Source organism: Euleptes europaea, chromosome 7 (assembly GCF_029931775.1).
Source record: "Euleptes europaea isolate rEulEur1 chromosome 7, rEulEur1.hap1, whole genome shotgun sequence".
NCBI lineage: Eukaryota > Metazoa > Chordata > Lepidosauria > Squamata > Sphaerodactylidae > Euleptes > Euleptes europaea.
In genome coordinates this window covers 82,266,706-82,287,513 of record NC_079318.1, presented here as the reverse complement: position 1 = coordinate 82,287,513, position 20,808 = coordinate 82,266,706, and the positions used below count along the sequence as shown (strand labels likewise).

The window sequence follows — 20,808 nt, the reverse complement described above, 5'->3', positions numbered from 1 at the left end:
AGTTCTCGAAAAGAAAATCACTAAAAAATCTGGATGTTGAGCGCTGGTTTAGACTTCATGATGGGGGACTTTGGCTTCCAATGAGTATCAATTTTGATAATGCAACTATACTAAATGAGTTTCACCTATACTAAATGAGCTTTTAACATACTGCATTTCTTAGCTATTCTCAGAAGGCAAGTAAGACACTTGTGCAACTTCTGAATCCTTCCTGATTAGGAAAAAAAGGATTTTTTAAACATATTGTTTTCAAACTGATTTGCCAGGTTTTCCAGAAAATTTATTTGCAGAAAATGTATGCCATTTTATTTTAATCCCCTTGTGGAGGCTTACTTACACATGTAAGAACTCACTGCGCCCAAAGAATATACCGAAGGACCGGTGGGGGAAGAATCTCAACATAATATTTGGACTCATGGCAGAACAGTCTTTTGGCGGAGCTGAAACTAACTCAAATATGATCTGGTTGGAGGATGAAATTGGGTTTGCTTATTTACTGAAGAGGGCCAGATTGGGTTAGGAATAATAGGCTTGGGAATTTTTTTGAAGGCGAAGAAGGGAAGAGTAATTTATTTGAATAAAGAATTTATTAAACTTATACTGGATGTGGGGATCTATTTTTTGCAAACCTTCCAATAACATTTTTTTTTGTGGGGGGGAGACAGTGAAGCAAGAAAATGTGCAGCTCGCCAACATTTCACAGATAAAAATAAGGGACAGACTTAGAACACCCCTCTTCACACAACAAGAATCACTGCTCATGCTCATTATTACACCTTGCTAAAGAATTTACTCTGGTTTCTTTATCCATCTGCTCTGCAATAGTGTGCTCTCTGCTGATTTTAAAGGTAATAACAATTTAATGTTTCAATTATGTATATGATATTTATTATTTTAATAGTAATTCTATGTTGTTAGCCACCCTGAGCCCGGCTTTAGTCAGGAAGGGAGGGATAAAAATATACTAAAGAAAGAAGACCCTGATCTTCTAGTTAATAGCAAACTAGAAAAATCGAGTTATCCCACGCAACCAACAAAATATATCTAACAACATAAGAGCAGAAATGCTAGATCAGACCAAACCTAGGATAGAGTCCTGTTTACAACAGGGGCCAGTCGGATGCCACAGAGAAGCCCAAAGGTGGACATAGTGACAGCCACAAGCATAGATGGATTTTAGAGATTAGACAGACTCACAAAGCCGGAGAGGTAGACTCCAATCTGGAGAACCGTGTTTGATTCCCCACTCCTCCACATGAAGCCTGCTGGGTGACCTTGGGCTAGTCACAGTTCTCTCATAACTTTGTCAGCCCCCAGAGGCAGGCAATGGCAAACCACCTCAGAACGTCTCTTGCCTTGAAAACCCTACGGGTTCGCCATAAGTCAGCTGTGAACAGAGAGGTCCATCATTAGCTACTAGCCACGGCGAATGAAAGGAACCTCCCTGTACAGAGGCAATGGGCCTCTGAATACCAGCACAAGGAGGGACCATCGGGGCAGGCAACTAACGAAAATTTAACAAGATACCTCCAAAAGGCAAAAAACAGGGACAGTGATTCATCAGAGACAGGACCTGAGAACTGAGACCCGCCATGTTAAACGGGGACAGGTGGGCCGTTATGGATATAATACAATATTCTTGTGGTCCCTCTAGTCCAGCATCGCATTTCATACTATGGCCAACCAGATACCCCCTCCCCAGAAAGCCCACAAAGACAGAATGGAGGTCAAAGCCTGTCTCTACTGTTCCCCACACAAAATGGAATTCAGGTTATTGTCTGTGAACACGGTGGTACCATTTAGTCATGATGGACCCTGTTCTTCAGAAACATGTCTAATCTCCTTTTACTAGCCAAATACTAGCCCTCACCACATCCTGTGGCAGTGAATCTCACAAGTTAATTACTCTTTAAATGAAGAAGTACTTCCTTTTATCTCCAGAACCTACTACCAACCAACTTCACTGAGTGACCACAAAGAATTAAATACAGTTTATGGTGGACACAAATGATAAAAAAAATGAAAGCTATGAATAGAACCCCCATGGTCAGAAGCAGCCTACCTACAAATCCTGGATGCTGGCAACCAACAACAGGATTTGGCTTTTACTCTGACGCCCAGCGTGTAAGCTTCCCAGGAGCACCTTTTGCCTTCTTTTGGGAAACGGGCAGTTCTAAGGTTTTCGTTTGACAGTGCCACTTTAGACTGAAAGCTCCACAAAGCAGGGGCTTTTTTTAAAACAATCAGAAACACAAATTCTGTCGAAGGCTTTCACGGTCAGAGTTCATCGGTTCTTGTAGGTTATCAGGGCTGTGTGATCGTGGTCTTCGTATTTTCTTTCCTGACGTTTCGCCAGCAGCTGCGGCAGGCATCTTCAGAGGAGTTACACTGAAGGACACTGTCCTTCAGTGTTACTCCTCTGAAGATGCCTGCCGCAGCTGCTGGCAAAACGTCAGGAAAGAAAATACCAAGACCACGGTCACACAGCCCGGATAACCTATAAGAACCAAACAAATGCTATTTGGCTGGTTTTAAGGCATCTTCTCAAGTTCATCATTTGAACACCACTTAAATCACCTCTTGATACATTTACTAATCTCTCACAATCAGAGTGGCTGAACTGGATTAAAAGGAATCTGGAACGAAAACAGACGGCACGGCAAGCAAGCTGACATTTTATTACAACCTCTTAAAACCCCAGACACACTCTGCTTCAAGGTGTTCTCTTCCCTGGGAGACAGCTAATCCCACTGCACGTGGACATCTGCGTTTATGACTAATCCAGAATTTACTCTGATGCACAGGGCATTTAGTTTGTTTCCGACTCAAACCCTAATCTGGTCTCCAGCAGGGAGAACCTGCTTTCCACTCAAGGCCAGCTGGCATACCAGTTCCAAGTCCTCCAGTCTAGCCCCTTCAATCCAATTCTTCTATCAAGGTCTTTTTTGGGGGAGGCACTTTGGCCCCCCACATCTTCTCCAGCTCCTGGGTGACAGCTCCCACCTCCTTGACCGCATCCAGATGGGCTTTGTATTCTCTCTGCACCTCCAAGGCCAGGAGGGCTAACTCCTCTTCATTATCATTCACCCAGGACAAAAGAAATTCACACTTTTTCTTGGCAGTGTACAGCCTGGGTTGATCCTCGGCGGGCACCCGCCTCTTCCCTTTGCTCAGCAGCCGGGAAAGGTGGGCAAGGGCAGCCAAGGAATACCCCTTTTGCTTGGCTTGGCATTCTCCCATTAAGATCTGGGCCACCGCTGCCATCACCCCGGCGTTCCCCAGCAGGCACTCGGGGTACCGCCCTGAGGTGACGGCTTGCAGAGCCGCTTGGAGGGCCTCTGCCGTGGACCTGAAGCCCTGCTTGGCCCCCAGAGCCCCCGAGGTGTCCAGGACCGTTTCACAAAATTCAGGGAGCAGCTGGGCCTCCTCCATGTCGCCGTTGTACAGCGCCAGGGAATAGGCGTAGGCGTACAGCACGTTGGGCAACTGGAAGCGAACCAGGGGCGAGACGGGCGACCGGGTCAAGCTGCTCAAGGGGGGGATGGCACCGGGCACCGTAGGCACTGCAGTCGAAGCATCCACCGGCTGTGCAGGGCTTTGGGTGCTGGTGGAGATCTCTTGCAAAGGCACCGGAGTCTGGGGGTGTTAAGAACATAAGAAAAGCCATGCTGGATCAGACCAAGTGTGCCTCTAGGAAGCCCACCAACAAGACAATGACTGCAGCAGCATCATCCTGCCTGTGTTCCAATGCACCTAATATATTTGGCATGCTCCTCTGATCACGGAGAGAATATATCCATTTTAACTAGTAGCCATGAATACCCCTTCTCCTCCATGAACATGGCCACTCCCCTCTTAAAGCCTTCCAAGTTGGCAGCCACCACCGCATCCTGGGGCAGGGAGTTCCACAATTTAACTACGCGCTGTGTAAATACTTCCTTTTATCAGTTTTGAATCTCTCACCCTCCAGCTTCAGCAGATGACCCTGGGTTCTAGTATTATGAGAAATAATAGAAACTAGAAATGGTCTCCCTATCCACTCTCTCCATACCATGCATACATTATATAGACCTCTATCATGTCTCCCCTCCGCCCCCTTCTTTCCAAGCGGAACAGCCCTAAGCGTCTTAACCGCTGCTCACAGGGCAGTTGCTCTAGCCCCCCCTGGTCGTTTTGGCTGCTCTTTTCTGCACCTTCTCAAGCTCTGCAATATCCAATTTTAGGGGTGGTGACCAGGACTGTGCACGGCCTGCCAAGCGTGGTCTCACCAAGGGTGGCTGCACGGCTTCAGGGCGCTGGGAGGATCCCGGCTGTTGCAAAGGGGCGTGGAGGGTCTCGGGGCCCCCAGGGGCCTCCCCCAGCTCCTGAACCAGCCTTGCCCCACGGCCGCGCCCCGCCCACCACGGCTGCCAAGGGGGCAAGAGAGCCGAGATCTCCCCGCTGCTCAGCAACCGCTGGAAACGCTTCCTTTGCTGCGGGCTCAGCTGCCCCCACAGCTCTTCGAGCGCCGCCTGCTCCAAAGCGGGGTCGAGGCCTAGCTGGAGGCCCGCGTCCCCGGGCTCGCGTAGCTCCCGCAGCCGGAGGAGGGCCTCCCTCAAGCGGCGTTGGGAGGCCGGGTCCTCCCGCTGTCCCCGGAGCCGGAGCTGCCACTCGCGGCGCTGGAAGTCCTGGGCGCAGGAGCCGTGTCCGCGGTAGCAAGGCACGGAGCAAAAGCGCAGGTGGCAGCGCGGGCAGGTGTAAGGCGCCCTCTGGGCCAGGCACAGCCCGCAGCAAGGGTCGGCACCGCGGCTCGAACCGGCGGCGGCTTCCATGGTCCCGAACAGGCGGCCGACGAACTCCGAGAGACTTCGGGGGTTTCCGTCAATGGTCGGCTAGTTCCGTCTCGGAAAGCGCGCGCGCGGTCATCGCCGTCTCGCCTTCGTTTTCATCCGGCCAATGCCGGCTGTTGCCGAGCCGAGCGGCCAATCACGTGCTAAGTGGAGGGAGTCGGCGCCTAAGAGGGAAGTGGAGTCGCGAAGCGCCACGCGGTACAAGCATGGGCCGTTTATCGGCCACTTTGGCCGTTTAGGCACGGGAGGTTTTGCCTTGGATTTGCCGCTCTCTTTTTATTTTACTTTTTTATTGTTTTTTTAATATCACAATGATTTGCATCATTCAATAATATTGTTATATGATATAAACATTATTTTTCTTAACCAAATAACTAATTAGTACTAGCATTTCGTTGACTTCCCCTCTCCCCTCCTCTATCTATTTGATAACTTAATTGGCCCCTTTGCATTTAAATTCGAATTCATTAGAATATAGTTCTTATATCAATCTAATTATAATTCTTTTAATCTTAATCAATATCCTTATCTGGGCTGTGTGACCATGATGTGCCGCTCTCTTTTTTTTAATTTTTTTATTGTTTTTTTAATGTCACAATGATTTGCATCATTCAATAACATTGTTATATGATATAAACATTATTTTTCTTAACCAAATAACTAATTAGTACTAGCATTTCATTGACTTCCCCTCTCCCCTCCTCTATCTATTTGATAACTTAATTGTCCCCTTTGCATTTAAATTCGAATTCATTATAATATAGTTCTTATATCAATCGAATTACAATTCTTTTAATCTTAATTGAAGTAGCAGGCTTTTAGAAAACCAACAGGCCTCTAACAATAAAAATAAATAAATAAGAAAGCATTACTGAACTCCAAAATCAGAGGGCCTCTGGAGAAATATATTTAGAAGTTAGAAACAGACAGTAGAAGAAGCCAAAACAAGATTATAGTTGAAGCCAGACAGTGTTGTTTGTTAAGCTCAAGGTTGACTAGGGCTAGAATGAACAAGGAGGGCACCATTCTGGCAAGGGAGTAAAAGTTTAATTGTTACCAGATAAAATACCGGGTGCATTAACAATGGACTATATACACAAGTTGATCTGACCAATCAAATTCTGTCTTATGATTTACCAATGAAATGTCTATTAGTAAGCCAATGAACAAATGAATTACATATTAATCAACCAATAAGTTAGCAGAAAAGTTGTAAACCAACCATTAGTATAATGTATACATGACGTATTTTAGATAATGTATAATGAGCTAAACAAAGGTTATATAAGTCTAAACACACTTATGTTCAGTGCTCCATCTCCATCTTGAAAAGCCTCTGAAGGGCAGAGACTGGAGACTCAAATAGCTATTTGAAATAATAAATCTAATTCTTTTAGAGCTGGCTTTGAGTCTTTGTGTTTGAAAATCTAACTCCTGAAGTCTGCTATAACATAATCAATATCCTTAATAGTATTTCTACTTCTCTCGTTTGAATTAGATCAAAATATAACCTTTAAGCCTTCCCAACTTTAATTCATTTTCACAATATATTGTCCATGCCTCCCATTCTCCCACAAATTCTGTGTTCTCCTTTAGATTTACTAATGCTGTAAGTTTAGCCATTTCTGCTAGTTCCAGTATTTTGTTTATCCAGTCCGTCTTGTCCGGTATCTCCGAAAGCTTCCATTTTGCTGCATAAACCAGTCTTGCAGCAGTGGATTTGCCGCTCTCTTGATGCACGTTTTCCCTATCCGAATTCTCAAAACTCTGGACGGGGGCTTATTTTTGAATTTTGAGAATATGGATGGGGGAAATGTGCATCTGGAGAGCGGCAAACCCAAGGCAAAACCTCCCATGCATAAATGGTCTTTGTTGTGGGGGAAGCTTTTGAGACAGAACACACCACAATGCTTCCCCCCCACCCATGCTCATTCCCATTCATTTATGCAGTGGTTCCCAAAGTGAGCAGTACCACCCCCTGGGGGGGCGGTGGGATTACCTACGGGGGCACTAAGAGGCAAGGGGGCAGCAGGGGGGCGCTAGAGGTGGGTAGAGGGTGCTGGGGTTGAGTTTGTGAAACCAAGGGGGCGGTGTCCCGAAAGGTTTAGGAACCACTGATTTATGGCCACCTTTTTCACTGAGGCGCAAGTCAAGAGTACAAAACATGAAGACCTCCAATAAATAATGCAGTAGGATCAGGATTAAAGAACTGGGAAACAATGTGACAGAAAACTGACCTGACATACCACAGTGCCCATTGGTGCCATGGCACCCACCAGTACCTTTTCTGGCCCCTGCCAAGTGTTTTTAGGAAGTGGGCGAGGCCAGAGAGGCTTTTGCCCAACAGGATTTCAGATTGACTATTGGAGATTTGATCAGCAGACTTTTTAAAAATGCTGCATCTGCAGCAGCAGCCACCTTAGCACAAGAATCTACACTGTGTTACTGAAGTTAAGCAATGGCAATCTTTTCGTGGCTTGTTCCGCCTCTTGCGGCCGCCATTTTGTTGTTGCGCCCGCCATGCTGCGTCAGAATTCCACATATACATACAGGTATACCATAGTGAAGCATGGGGGTTACAAAGGTAAGGGACATTGTAATAAAAAAAGGAAAGCAATACATAGAACACTACAATGCTGCAATACAATAGAACGCTACAATGCTGCTCCTTACAGAATCGACCTCCTGAGCTGTTCCATTATATTAACATAGTTTCAGAGGGTGTTGATGTAGAACTAGATTTGAGTCCAGTAGAACCTTAGATACCACCTTAGAGATAACTGAAGGGAACTTTGACTCTTGAAAACTTCTACCCAAAAAATCCTGTTGGTCTCTAAGGTGCTGGACTCAAATCTAGCAATTATATTAACATGTACCCCTTTAAAAAGTTCCTCCTGCACATTTGTTTTGCATTCTGTGAAATTATAGTACGGAGGCCTTTCCCTCCACCTCTGGCAGGCTGTTTCACAAGCCTCGGAACCACTGAGGAGAAACAAGAGTGGTTTTGCTCATTGCTATATAGGTAACAAATTCCATTTTGCTTAGAGAAAATACTTAAGCCTTTCAGCACTCAAAGGACTCTGCATGCATTACCCTGTTGAAGTCTCTACCTCATGAGGTAGGCTGGTATGCTTGTCTGGCTTAGGGACGCCCAGTGAGTTCATGGTTAGCTCCTGTACACCAGACCAATGGTTTTCACATTAGAGGCAATGCTTCACCTCCTCTCCCCCCTCCCCCAATTGCAGATGCCAGGGAAAAATGTTACAGGGAGACAAGTATGATTGCAGTTTTGGTCATAACCATTTGCCCTTGTGACCTTTCCCTTCCTTCTTTGCAAGTTCCCTGCATTGTGCTTACTCAGTGAAGCACCACAGATGCTGAAGTTGTTGTACAGTGCTCTGGAGTAACAAGATGGAAGGCAACAGAACTTCCCTGTTCTAAATACTTCATTTAACAGCTCATTTTCATAAACACAGTTAACATCGTTTGGAAAGATTTAGACATGCTGCCATTAAAGACTTCAATCTAACTGTAAACCCCTCCCATCCAAACATGCAGAATTTAGCCTTTGAAAAGGAAGGTTGATAACTAAGGAGTTATGAAGACTGCTGAACACCTTTTTGCTTGCTTCCCTGCTCATGAATTCAGTAAAGAAATGACTTGAAAATGGGATTCTGCCCATTGGAGTTTGACAGCATAGAAATCCAAACAAATTATGTATGTGCAAGGGGAACCTCCACGTTCAGAGATTATACCCTTCAATACTGGATGCTGGGACAGGCTATAAGGGATGGACTATTGTTCATTGCCTGCTTCTAGGCTTTCTGGGGGCATCTGGTTGGTCTCTGAAGAGGAGGCTGGATTAGACAGCCCATTGATCTGATCCAGAAGGAGTCTCCTGTTCATGACTAATGGACCTCAGGTCTCTATCCTATTCAGCTGTGATTATCTACAGCACTGAGTTCCGATGGCAGAAGACCAATGACCAATAAACAAAGAGGAAGCCAACAGCCCACCCATCCCAAAGAGAAACCACACCAGGTGAGTGGTCCAAGCAAATATCAGATTTATTAAGTAACTGGGTACTATTTAGGAGTTGGCATTGGGACCCTTCTTCTTGCCAAAGCCTGGCACAACGTTGACGAAGCGGCGGTTGTACTGCATGCGCCTCTTAGCACGGCCAGTCTTCTTTTTCTTCTTCTCTTGCTTGGCAACCTTAGGGAAGAAAAACCAAACGGGTATCAAGCACAATCTGTGCCTTCCACAGCTTGTTTTCACTGAAGCCTTGACCCAGAACTATTTTACCAGTTCAAGTAACCACGATTTTGCCCCACCCATCCGCCAGTGCTTCCTTCCCTGCCAGTACATATTCCCATGACTGGAAAAGCTACAATTGCCGGATTTCTGCCTGTCCTACAGCAGTCTGAGCAAAGAAGCTTGGTCAGAAACAGGTGAGGCATCTCTAGGGCTTAACTGGCAAGAGGGCTCAGCTCTGCCAACTGTGTAGACTGAGTGTTCTTTATGCACAGAGTCATCACACCCCCTCTGAAATCTAGAGCCAGGGTGAACAATGATTATTCTAGGATGCACTCTTATTATTATCATGCCAAGAAAGGTGACTGAAACGGACTATTCTAGGTTAAGCTCCCAGTTGTGAAAACCAACTTCCAGCCAGATGAAAGGAAGGAAGCCAGTTTTGGTGCTTTTCCACAATGTCCAGCAAAAGGACAAGCCAGGCCAGAAGGGAAGGACCCTCCTGGAGTTTGCCCTACTCGGTAGGGAGGAGGCAAAACCACTGCCTGGCTGCTCAGAAGGCAACAATCACTCCATTTGCCGAGGGAAGGGGAAAACTGAGCAGAAGTAGGCGGCCTCTTCCCACCAGCAGCAGTTCCTTGAAATCCATCAGGCTTGGCAGTCGGCCACCTGCAGCAGTCTGTCAAAAGCAGACTGAAGGAAGTGGAGAAATACGTCTCTCCAATCCACCATGCTCATTTCAGTCGTATCTGATCGCTTACCTTAGGGGTCTGGCCTCTCACTTTGCCAGCACGAGCCAGGGAGCCGTGGACTTTGCCTGGGAAGAGGAGAAAGGCAAGGCAAGGCAATGAAGGCCACTATTTATGCGCTCAAGAATGCAACTCCCCTTCAAAATTATTTGGCAGCAGAAGACTTTGGTCCTCACTGAAATGTCATTTGGGCCCAAATGTTAAACACTGAACTGGTTCACAGGAGACAGATTGCCAGCAATGCCAATGAACGTGGGGAGGGGAGGGAGGGAAGGAAGGAAAGAAAGCCTTTGTTTTCAAGCCCACCATACCCTTTTACAGGGACACTGTCCAGATTCTCCAGGGAAATCTGCAGCTCTGATCCTCTAAGAAAACCTTTGTCCACCTGAGCCATAGGGGATCTGCAATTTCTTCATCTGCCCCACCCAATTTGGACAATGGAAAGATTTTCCCCTATCCCCCTGAGACTTCACACTTACCACCCAGCATGCGTGCAGCAATCTCCACAGTTGTGAGGTCACTGATACCGCACTGGCCAATGATGGCATCATCTTCCAAGGGAGTCCCGCCCAAGAGAACTACCTGATCCTCAGGTGCGATGCCCTCCAAGGTCTCGATGTGAGCCTAAGACAAAAAGAAGTTCAACATGAAAGGTCAAGAAAGTGCACCAGCCTACTCATTAATGCAGCAGCAAAAAGCAGGGTAGCAGCATTAAGCCACAAGGCCATTAAGATAATTAGCAAAGTTTTAAGCAGGTCTTGCCTTATAGCCCTCTAGACCTATACATTACCTACAAAATCCTCAACAGCCACTTCCAGGAAAGAAAACAAATAAACACTGAGCATCTGCAGCAAAGAAAAGCTGAGAGATGTGTTTGTCCACTAGTTTTCTGCTGCATTCCCACCTGGGTTTCAGATGCATGTACAAGGGCAAAAACCCATCTAAAGCTCCCACTAGGAAACAAAAGGGGAATCAGGAACGGAGAAAAGCTGCAGCAGAAAACCAGTAAGCTGGGAAAAGGATAGCCATTCCCACAGCCCACTTCTTTGTTCCAAACTGCCTCTTCCCAAGCATGTTTTTCCTCAGATGAAAGGCTCTGTTTCAGCTATTACATTTGTACCCCAAGCATAGATCTCCTTTTAACCCTCACGAGGGATATTCTAGGCAAGAAGAGGTTAGCAGAGTCAGCAACTGGTCCAAGATCGCCTAACAATCTTAATGACTGAATAGGGATTCACAACTTACGGTCCCCAGCGACTCAAGCTGCTAGTAACGGGGTGACAAAAGGAAAAAACAACAACAGAATTTCAAAGCCTCACACAAATTCCATTTGCGGGGTATTTCCCAACTCTAAATCTGGTCCCCAAAGGTAAACCTTCAAAACCTTATTCACTGAGAAGGCAAGTGGAAAGCGGAACACACAAAAATGACCGTGGTCGCTTCTGGCTCCCCAGTGGCATCATGGCATCAGTCTGGAAAAGATGCTTCCCCTGGGCTCACTATAGGCCTCGTTAAGGATAGCAACAATCCAAGAGATAATTAACCTCACCATCTCTTAGTTTTTCCACCACCACCACTGCATCTGGAGCAGTTTATTTTTTAATTTGCTGTAAGCTGCCATGACGGTTTGATTAAAAAGCAGGATATAAGTCTTCAAGCACAAAGAATATGGTGGGGGGAGACAGATGGGAGAATGACAGGGCAGGTGAGCAATTCCTTACCTTTAGGTGAGCAACTTTTTCTTGCCCGGACACCTCAAGGGTGTGCAGATTCTGAGCATGAATGAAGAGCTGCATGGTTCCAGCTGTGCCAAGGAAAGAACAGCGAGATTAGGATGCGATAGGTAGTTTTTGTTCTTGATGCATGGGAAGAAGATGGGCATTTGGCACTCCCCCCACAACCAAAACAGAACTGAGAGAGATCTTTCTCCCACCCAATTAACTTCAAGCTGGCAATGATATCATTTGAAGAACCATTATCTTGGTTCAGGATCTGGCAAAGCCACCACCTGTATATCCTTAACCCCTAATGACACATGAAGCTGCCTTATACTGAATCAGACCCTTGGTCCATCGAAGTCAGTATTGTCTGCTCAGACGGGCAGTGACTCTCCAGGGTCTCAGGTAGAGGTCTTTCACATCACCTACTTGCCTTGTCCCTTTAACTAGAGATGCCGGGGATTGAACCTGGGACCTTCTGCATGCCAAGCAGATGCTCTTACCACTGAGCCACGGCCCCTCCCCTACAGAACAGAGTGCAGCCCATAAGGTCTGTCCTGGACACTGTTCTTGCCAAATGCAAAGATTACTTTTCTCCAATTACTCATTGCCATCAAAGGACCAGGGCGATCCTCATCCAGCCTGATCCATTCTGCATATTAGGGTAGTGTAGAGGGAGGGAAATGATGGTTTTTCACTCTAAGAGATCCACTGCCAGACCCTCCTCCTTAAGAGGACCAAGGATTCTTAACCTTTCTCTTAAAAAAAATAAATCCTTTCTTTCATTACTTTTGCAGAATCCAAACCAGGAATACCGCCCTCCAAGTAACTCAGTCTTCCCATCTTTCCCACTGACCCACTAAAGAGCACAGGAGTCCTCCCCACTACCTGGAAACAGAACTCATATTTCTAAACTCTTACTGGATTTCCCTTTAAAACCCTACAAGCCTCAAAACCCCGGGAGAACACATAGTCCAGTAGTTCTGAATCACTAACCTCTTCCTTTCATCCCAAAGGTTTCACTTAAAAACATAAGAAAAGCCACGCTGGATCAGACCAAGGCCCATCAAATCCAGCAGTCTGTTCACGCAGTGGCCAACCAGGTGCCTCTAGGAAGCCCCCAAGCAAGACGACTGCAGCAGCATTGTCCTGCCTGTGTTCCAAAGCACCTTACAGGCCAAACTTGACTTGGCGGTTCCCTGGTCCCAATTCATAGGCCCTTGGGAGTCCTAGCCCTCGTCCTTCCCTTCCCATGAATTAAACAAATAAACAAACTGGTAGAGACCCCTGTCCATTTGGGCCCAGCTCAGATCGCCCCAACCCCTCCCCCAAAATAACCAGAAGCCAGGAGTTCTAGCTTTTAACCTCCGATGCCTTTCCTTCCGGACCTCCTGGCTCACCAGCTCCTCCATCTTCATCCTCCTTCCCCATCCAAAAGAGAACCCAGGAGTCCTCATCCATTAGGCCCTCTCTGTGCAAACTCAGGGGCGCTCTTATTCTCGGTCCGTGCCCCTCCCCCCCATAAAGTTTGGGAATAGAACCCGCCAACCGACCTCCTTAGAATCATAGAGTTGGAAGGGACCACCAGGGTCATCTAGTCCAACCCCCTGCACAATCCAGGAAATCCACAACTGCCTCCCCCCCCACACCCCCAGTGACCCCAACTCCATGAACAGAAGATGGCCAAGATGCCCTCCCTCTCATGATCTGCCTAAGGTCACAGAATCAGCATTGCTGACAGATGGCCATCTAACCTCTGCTTAAAAACCTCCAGGGAAGAAGAGCTTACCACCTCCATATATATATATATATATATATATATATATATATATATATATATATATATATATATATATATATATATATATATAAAAATTTTATTAGTTTTTATAAGAAAAACATAATTATAAGTCACATAAAAAAACCAAAAAAATACAAAAGGAGCACTTATACTACAGTTTTACATCATCTATTATAATATTATAGAATAAACAGTGCCCAAATACCCACCACCCACCTTAAACGTGTATCCCACCACCAATGGACTTCCGGAGAAGTATTGACAGTATTTAAAATCACCTTATACTGTTATTATATAAACAACATTACACTTTATCTATAAATCATTAACTCTACTTGTGAAACTCTTTTTTTGCCCGTTCATCCCAAAACGCGATGGCCTTCAGCCAAGTTTTTTTGAACTCTGCCATATCTTTACCATGTAAAGAATCTGTAAATTTGGCCATCCGCATATACACCCGCAGTTTCTCTCTCCAGGCCTTAATTGAAGGTTAGCTTACCACCTCCTGAGGAAGCCTGTTCCACCGAGGAACCGCCCCGAGTGTTAGAAAACCCTTCCTAAGAAAACTCCTTCCTTCTCACCAAGCGAGTGGGTCGTCCCAATCCCTTCACCCACCCTCTTCTCAGCCCCTCGAGCCTCACCAGCCGCGCGCCGTCCCAAGATGGAGGCCGGAGAGAAAAGGAACCCGCCTCCCCTCCGCGCACGCAGATGAGAGCAGGAAAGGCAGGGGGAGGGCGGGGCCTCGTTCGCGCAGGCGCACTGCGGGATTACTGCGCCCTCGTGGGCGATTACGCTAACACTTCCTTCCCCTCCGCTCCCTCGTGAACACAAATTGTCGGCTTGGTGTCGTCATCAATCCGCGCGTCCAACTTTCCCATAGAGGTAGAAAAAGACAGAAGGGGTGGTCACTTCTGGGATTACAGACTCGGAGGTCGCCGTTCTTCCTCTGTCTGACGAAGGGAGCTTTGACTCTCCAAAGTTTAAAAGTCTGGTCTCTGAGGCGCTGCTGGACTCGAATCTAACTGGCCTACTGTATTAGTCTGTCTGTAGCAGTAGAAAAGAGCAAGAGTCCAGTAGCACCTTTTTTTATATATAATTTTTTATTATTTTTTATAACACAACACAAAAACAAATACAATGAAATTAACATAAAAATACAAAAAAAATACAAAATACAGAAGGGTATCTATATACCTTATTACATTCATGATTACTAAATTATAAAATTCTAAAAGATACCCCTTCCCCCTCCACCCACCTAGAAAGTGACCCTTCACCCGACTTCCGAAGAAGTGTCTAAACAGTATTTATTATACTTATTAACACGAGAATATAAAGTTATTAAAACTAGTTTCTATAACTCATTAATTAGTACTGTAAAATCCATTTTTTCCAAATTATCCCAATATGAAGTGGCCTTAGACCATGGGAATATCCAGTAGCACCTTAAAGACTGACAACATTTTTGGCAACGTATGGGCTTTCGTAAGTGACAGTTCGATCTGTGACTCACGAAAGCTCATACCCTGCCAGAAATTTTGTTAGTCTTTAAGGTGCTGCTGGACTCTTCTGTTCTGTTCTGCTGTAAAACCAGCACGGCTACCCTCAGAAACTCACTCCTGATTGGCATTTAAAAAATTAAACTTTAAAAGTGTATTTTGAATGAATTATATTGTCATTCAAATTAATAATAATAATAATAATAATAATAATAATAATAATAATAATAAATATTAGACATACAGAAATGCAGATAGAAAAGTTAGATTGGAGTCCAATAGCACCTTAGAGACCAACAAGATTTTCAGGGTATAAGCTGTCGAGAGCCAAAGCTCCCTTTACATACTAATGCTTGTCTGAATTCACTCTCCTCTACTTAAAGACAGATGGATTCACTTCTAGCTGTATCTGAAGAAGTGAGCTGTGGCTCACGAAAGCTCATCCCCTGCCAGAAAATATTTTTGTTAGTCTTTAAGGCGCTACTGGACTCTTGCTCTTTTCTACTAAAGCTCCCTTCGTCAGACACGTTCTGGAAACCTTATATCCTGAACATTTGTTGGTTTCTAAGGTGCTATCGGACTCGAATCTAACTGTTCTACTGCAACATGGCTACCCTCTGATACATAAGATAGAAACAGTTAGTTTATAGCTTTTCACCATAGAAATGTTAATGCCCAGAGCGACGCAATTCTACTTTTATCATGGCCAGAGGTAGCTTCCTGTTTTTACCGGAAGTGTACACAATGTATTATTCTCGTTTTTTTCCTATCTCTATGGTGCCTCTTCATTCTCACCCCCCTTTCATTCCCAGCGGCCACCGCGTGAAGGACCGGGGGAAGATGGCGGCCCTAGCATTAGCGAGAGTTGGGCTGCGGAGGGTACAGTTGCTGGGAGGACGTAGGCAACGGCTGCTGTCTCTGGGAGTCCCCCATCGGGTAGGGGTCACTGTGGCGTTCATGGAGGCGGAGGCTTACATGGGAATGGGCGTAGCGTGGCTGTTTTAACAGATGCTCAGAAAGAAAGGGGAAACATTGGCTTTTTAAGGTCCAGAAATTCCTTTGCATGGAAGCTGTACAGCAGGCAGAAATTCAGTAGGTTTCAGCGTCTTTCCCCTTTCCTCTCCCATCTTGCCTCTTAAAATAATTCTGCCAGCAAAATAAAAAAAAAATATGGAGAGGGTGTTATTGACTACTACCTGAATACTAGACTTATTGGGAACTGTGTGTGTGTGTAAAGTGCCGTCAAGTCGCAGCCGACTTATGGCGACCCCTTTGGGGGGTTTTCATGGCAAGAGACTAACAGAGGTGGTTTGGCCAGTGCCTTCCTCTGCACAGCAACCCTGGACTTCCTTGGTCAGGCCTCCCATCCAAATACTAACCAGGGCTGACCCTGCTTCGCTTCTGAGATCTGACGAGATGAACTTCATTTACAAGATGTATACAAATGTTTTAAATGAATTATTTAAATCTTACTGGTATATTGTTTTCTCTTTGTATCCTCCCCTTCCTCCAATGAATTTGGGGTGGAATGGGTTTGGTTTCCCCCTTCCCTCAGTTTTATGCTTACAACAGCCCTGGAAGGCAAGTCTAGCTGCCCCAAAGTCACCCAGTAAGCTTCCTGGTCCGGCAGGAATTTGAATCTGGATTAGTACCTTTAAAAAGGAAATCTTGGGTCCTTGTGAGAACCTGCCTGTTTATGAATGTACATATTGAGTGAGCACAACAATCAACACAGGCAGCGTTATTCCCAAGGCAGAATGAACGGCCGCCACCAAATCCTTGAAGCTCAGAGCATGCCCGACTGCTTCTCCAAAACTGCTTCTAATGCTCCTAGTCCCAAAACTGTTTACCCAGACATCATTTGCAGCCCTTTTCTGTGGATTCCTTGAAAATGTGTATACTATTGTGCTGAAAGAGATTGGTAGGGCTTTTTGGAACAGGATTACGGCCACAGTTTCAATGGTTCTTGGATCTGGTTTTGGCCGGGGAGGGAGGGCTAAACATTGAATTAATAATAAATAAATCTTGTCCTCAGTAGCTTAAATGAGACACTCCCATCCTGGCAGTGACAGATTTTTGTGATGGCAGCCTTAGGTGTTAACATAATCACATGAAGCTTCCTTATATTGTCAGACTGTCAATATCAGTATTGTCTGCTCGGACTGTTGGTAGCTATGCAAGGTCTCAGGTAGAAATCTTTAACATTAGGTACTATTTGACCCTTTTAACTGGAGATGCCAAGGACTGAACCTGGGGACATCTGCATGGATAGCAGCTGTTCTGTCATTGTCAGTAACATGTGAGAAGCACATGCCAAACAAACATTCTCAATAGCCAGATGGAGGAAAAAAGTAGCTTTCAGTGGAGACATTGTGTGTTGACTGCCATCTCTTTGTGTTTCAGAACCAGGAGTCAGCTGAGCCCAACCCTGCAGAGTTAAATTATCCAGGGATTGTCGAATCTACCGAGGAATACAGATTTGTGGAGAGGCTTATACCTCCCACCAGAGTACCTGAACCCCCCAAACATGACACATACCCCACCCCATGTGGGTGGAGGCCTCCACAAGGTAAATATGGTGGGAAACTGGTTGGAAACCTTGAGAATCTAAGCATGACATGGACTTGTATAGGCTGCATCCAAACCACCTTTCTTCCTCATCCTTGATACAACATCAGATGTTGCTGAAATGAGCTACACACTTTGAAGATGTTAGTAGAGTGGCTAGTTGGAAATTGGGCTGAGTAGCCAGCTGTTCTGTGCAGAGCTACCTGCTCTTACGTTGGTGATTTATTTAAGCATGTTTGCATCTTGCCTTTTCTTTACCGAACTAAAGTGTATGGAGCCTGCGGGTGTTCTCTGTAGGCACTGATCAGATCCAGAGCGGCTTGGTTTTAGCACGGTTGCCACTTTCAGCGCAAGTCCTGTTGCTTCCATTATAACATTTGAATGAATCCGTAGAGCCAGAAATGCTTTGTCCATGTTTCAGTTTCCTCTGCTTTCTTGCCAGATCCCCCTCCTGCCCTTCCTTATTTTGTACGGCGGTCTCGCATGCACAACATTCCTGTCTACAAAGAACTGACCCACGCCTGCAGAAAGATGACACTTATCAGGAAGATTGAAGGTGATATTTGGGTAGGTGTTTGTCATGCTCTTGGTGTTGTGATGTCAGAGGATGGTGAGTATTTAGTCCCCCAGCCTTTTAACTACTAGGCAGTGGATTCTCCTGTCAAGACTCGCCCAGTTCTTGCAACAGATGCCTTTATTGGGTATTATCACTATGCCAGGTGATGCTAGTCTTGGTATATGGGACCCCCTCTGCTTGGCTCCTTCTTTATTTAGAATATTTCTGTGCCACTTGCTCAGGGCAACTTACAGTTAAAAACTATTATATTAAAACACAACCATTGGACATAAGCAGCATAAAAACACTGATAAAACCCTAATTAAAAGCCTGGGTAAAAATATGTGTTTTAGCTTGGTACCTAAAAGAAAGTAAAGTAGGCACCAGGCTAACCTCAAAGGGTGAGGGCATTCCTAAGATGACATGCCACCACAGAAAATGCCCCGTCTCTAGTCACCCCCTGCCTCAGCTCTGAATGTGGGGCCCAGAATGCAGGGCTTGAGAGGTAGTTCTTAACTGGTGGGCTGGATAGTACGAGAGGAAGACAGTCCTTCAGTTATGCTGACCCCAAGCCATTTAGGGTCTTAAAGGTAAGAACCAGCACTTTGAATTGTTCCCAGAAACAGATGGGTAACCAGTGCAGATCTTTCAGCACCAGGGTGATATGATTCCTGTAACCTATCCCTGACAGTAGCCTGGTGGCTGCATTTTAGACCAGTTGAGGTTTCCAAACCATTTCCTTATCATGCTGGTCCAGCATTGCAGAAATGGGTTTTGTATATGAACTGCAGGACAAAGAATAACAGTGAGTAGGACAGAGTGTGAGGGAAATTGAGGTGGAAATCCCATCAATCCGGAATTGTTGAAAATTAGCAGGTCCACGTAGGTAGTTGGTAGACAGGGCAAAATGTGTTCGCAAAGGGTTTGAACTACTAAACGGCTGCATCGTTCCTGCCTGGTACTTGCAGCTCAGAAGAGATGGGAATCTTTAAATGGAAAGCATGTGAACTGGGTTTCTAACCTCCTCTTTTCCTTCTCTCCCACAGGCCCTTGAGAAGGAAGTGAAGGAATTCCTCACTGAGCTCTCTGGAAGGACGCCAGCCACTCAAGTCAATGAAGTTGCCTGTTTCATTCGCATCAAGGGTTATTTTGACGAGGAACTGAAGCAGTGGCTGATGGACAAAGGTTTCTAAATAAAACCGACTTGGGGAAGGGCCTCTTGTTTATCTTCTACGAAGATCTGTTAACGGTAATGGCATAACAGGAACATGGCAACATTTCACTTATTCAAAACATTTATTAGCTGCCTTTCTTCCTTATGGAGCTCCAGGCAGCTTACAATATAAAAAAAATAACATAAATAAAAATACATAGAACCAAAATTGAAGGTCACAATTTGGAAGGGAGGATTAGAAGTAGCCTTACTTTTTGTGTAGCACCTCAATCTAACACTCTTGCAGTGAGCGGCATAGTCTAGAAATACCTGCCCTAGAGGTCTTTACTAAAGCTACGTTAGTGTGTGTGTGTGTAAAGTGCCGTCAAATCGCAGCTGACTTATGGCGACCCCTTTTTGGGGGTTTCATAGCAAGAAGACTGAGAGGTGGTTTGCCAGTGCCTTCCTCTGCACAGCAACCCTGGACTTCTTTGGTGCTCTCCCATCCAGATACTAACCAGGGCTGACCCTGCTTAGCTTCTGAGATAGCCTGGGCCATCCAGGTCAGGGTACGTGAGTAGTGCATGAGGGGAAAAAAGGCCTTCCTGGTGGTCGTCTCCCAAGCAGACACTTTCCCTCTCTTCCCGGATAATACTGAATCTGACATGCTGGGGGCCCTTGTGTAGTGGCAATTACTTGTGCTTTATACCTGTGATATCTGGTGACAGCAGATCTGAGGTTGTTTAGATATGAAGAAGAGTTGGCTTTTATATGCCGACTTTCTGTACCACTTAAGAATCTGCCGCCTTAGAACCAAAGAAGCAGCCCGCCAGCTTCCCAGCAAAGCTGGCAAAAGCTAGATGTGACTTAACTGAATCTACAGCACCCTGAAACATGGTCAACAAAGAGCTTTGTTTTGGCTGCAGCAAACAACAGAGCCTGCAGTTCTCAAACTTTAGCAAATCAAGGGATCCTCCTCTCTCTCCTTCCCCCAATTTTGCCTCCTATGCACAAGCCAGACTTTTTATTCATTTTTGACGGGAGGGGGAAACCCAGCCGTCGCTTCATTTAAAAGGGACCTGCGAACCAGGATTCAAGAAGTGTGGTTGCCTTGTCTGACAATCATAAATCCTCTGAGGGGGGTGGGGGAAAGCCAGCACTCGTCGCATTTTGTGTCCTTGCTGTTTTTAGGGTTCCAGGCACATTCATTGCTGGCCCTGCTACTGTGCTGCAAAGAGCAGCTATACAGAAATTAAACAAGCGAAGCTCTTCCCAGGGTTTTGTCCGCCTTATCCGGCAATGTAGGAAAATGCTTCTCGCTGATGCTTGCTGCCGTTCGCCTCTGCTGCCTCCCATTTCCGTGCTCTCCCAGTTCTCACTGTTTGGACCGGCACCCTACACAAAACAACAGAGGACAGCAAGTTTTCTAAAGTTCCAGCCAGCAGAGGCTACAGGAACGAGCAGTTGTCTCAAGCAAAGATATAACCTGACTTGATATAACCTGACTTGATAGCCCCAGAATGGCAACTATGCAGGGTCAGAATTGGAGCCCCCCAGCCAATCCTAGTCCCGCTTTTGTGCCCGTTATCCACTTCCATTAGACAGCGTTGACTTCTGCATGGCCAATGTCAAGCCTGAGCTGACTTGACAGTCAACAGTATTTGCTATAAAGTTGGGGTGT

The 20,808-nt window shown here is 45.8% G+C and overlaps 3 protein-coding genes across 3 annotated transcripts; 1 reads left to right on the top strand and 2 right to left on the bottom strand.

Moving 5' to 3' along the window:
* Positions 1–2,916: 2,916 nt before the first annotated feature.
* Positions 2,917–4,811, bottom strand: ZNHIT2 (zinc finger HIT-type containing 2). Its single transcript, XM_056852573.1, has 2 exons — positions 4,269–4,811; positions 2,917–3,636 (listed from the first exon to the last, which is right to left on the bottom strand). Exons 1-2 carry the CDS (start codon positions 4,809–4,811, stop codon positions 2,917–2,919), a joined length of 1,263 nt encoding a protein of 420 aa, XP_056708551.1.
* Positions 4,812–8,878: 4,067 nt separating this feature from the next.
* On the bottom strand, positions 8,879–14,037 carry FAU (FAU ubiquitin like and ribosomal protein S30 fusion). The gene is made up of 5 exons (XM_056852810.1): positions 13,993–14,037; positions 11,554–11,636; positions 10,312–10,456; positions 9,845–9,900; positions 8,879–9,044 (listed from the first exon to the last, which is right to left on the bottom strand). Exons 2-5 carry the CDS (start codon positions 11,626–11,628, stop codon positions 8,919–8,921), a joined length of 402 nt encoding a protein of 133 aa, XP_056708788.1. The 5' UTR covers positions 11,629–11,636; positions 13,993–14,037; the 3' UTR covers positions 8,879–8,918.
* Positions 14,038–15,690: 1,653 nt separating this feature from the next.
* Positions 15,691–19,186, top strand: MRPL49 (mitochondrial ribosomal protein L49). The gene is made up of 4 exons (XM_056853439.1): positions 15,691–15,837; positions 17,254–17,419; positions 17,861–17,985; positions 19,021–19,186. The coding sequence occupies exons 1-4, from the start codon at positions 15,691–15,693 to the stop codon at positions 19,165–19,167; spliced, it is 585 nt and encodes a 194-aa protein (XP_056709417.1). The 3' UTR covers positions 19,168–19,186.
* The last annotated feature ends 1,622 nt before the right edge of the window (positions 19,187–20,808 follow it).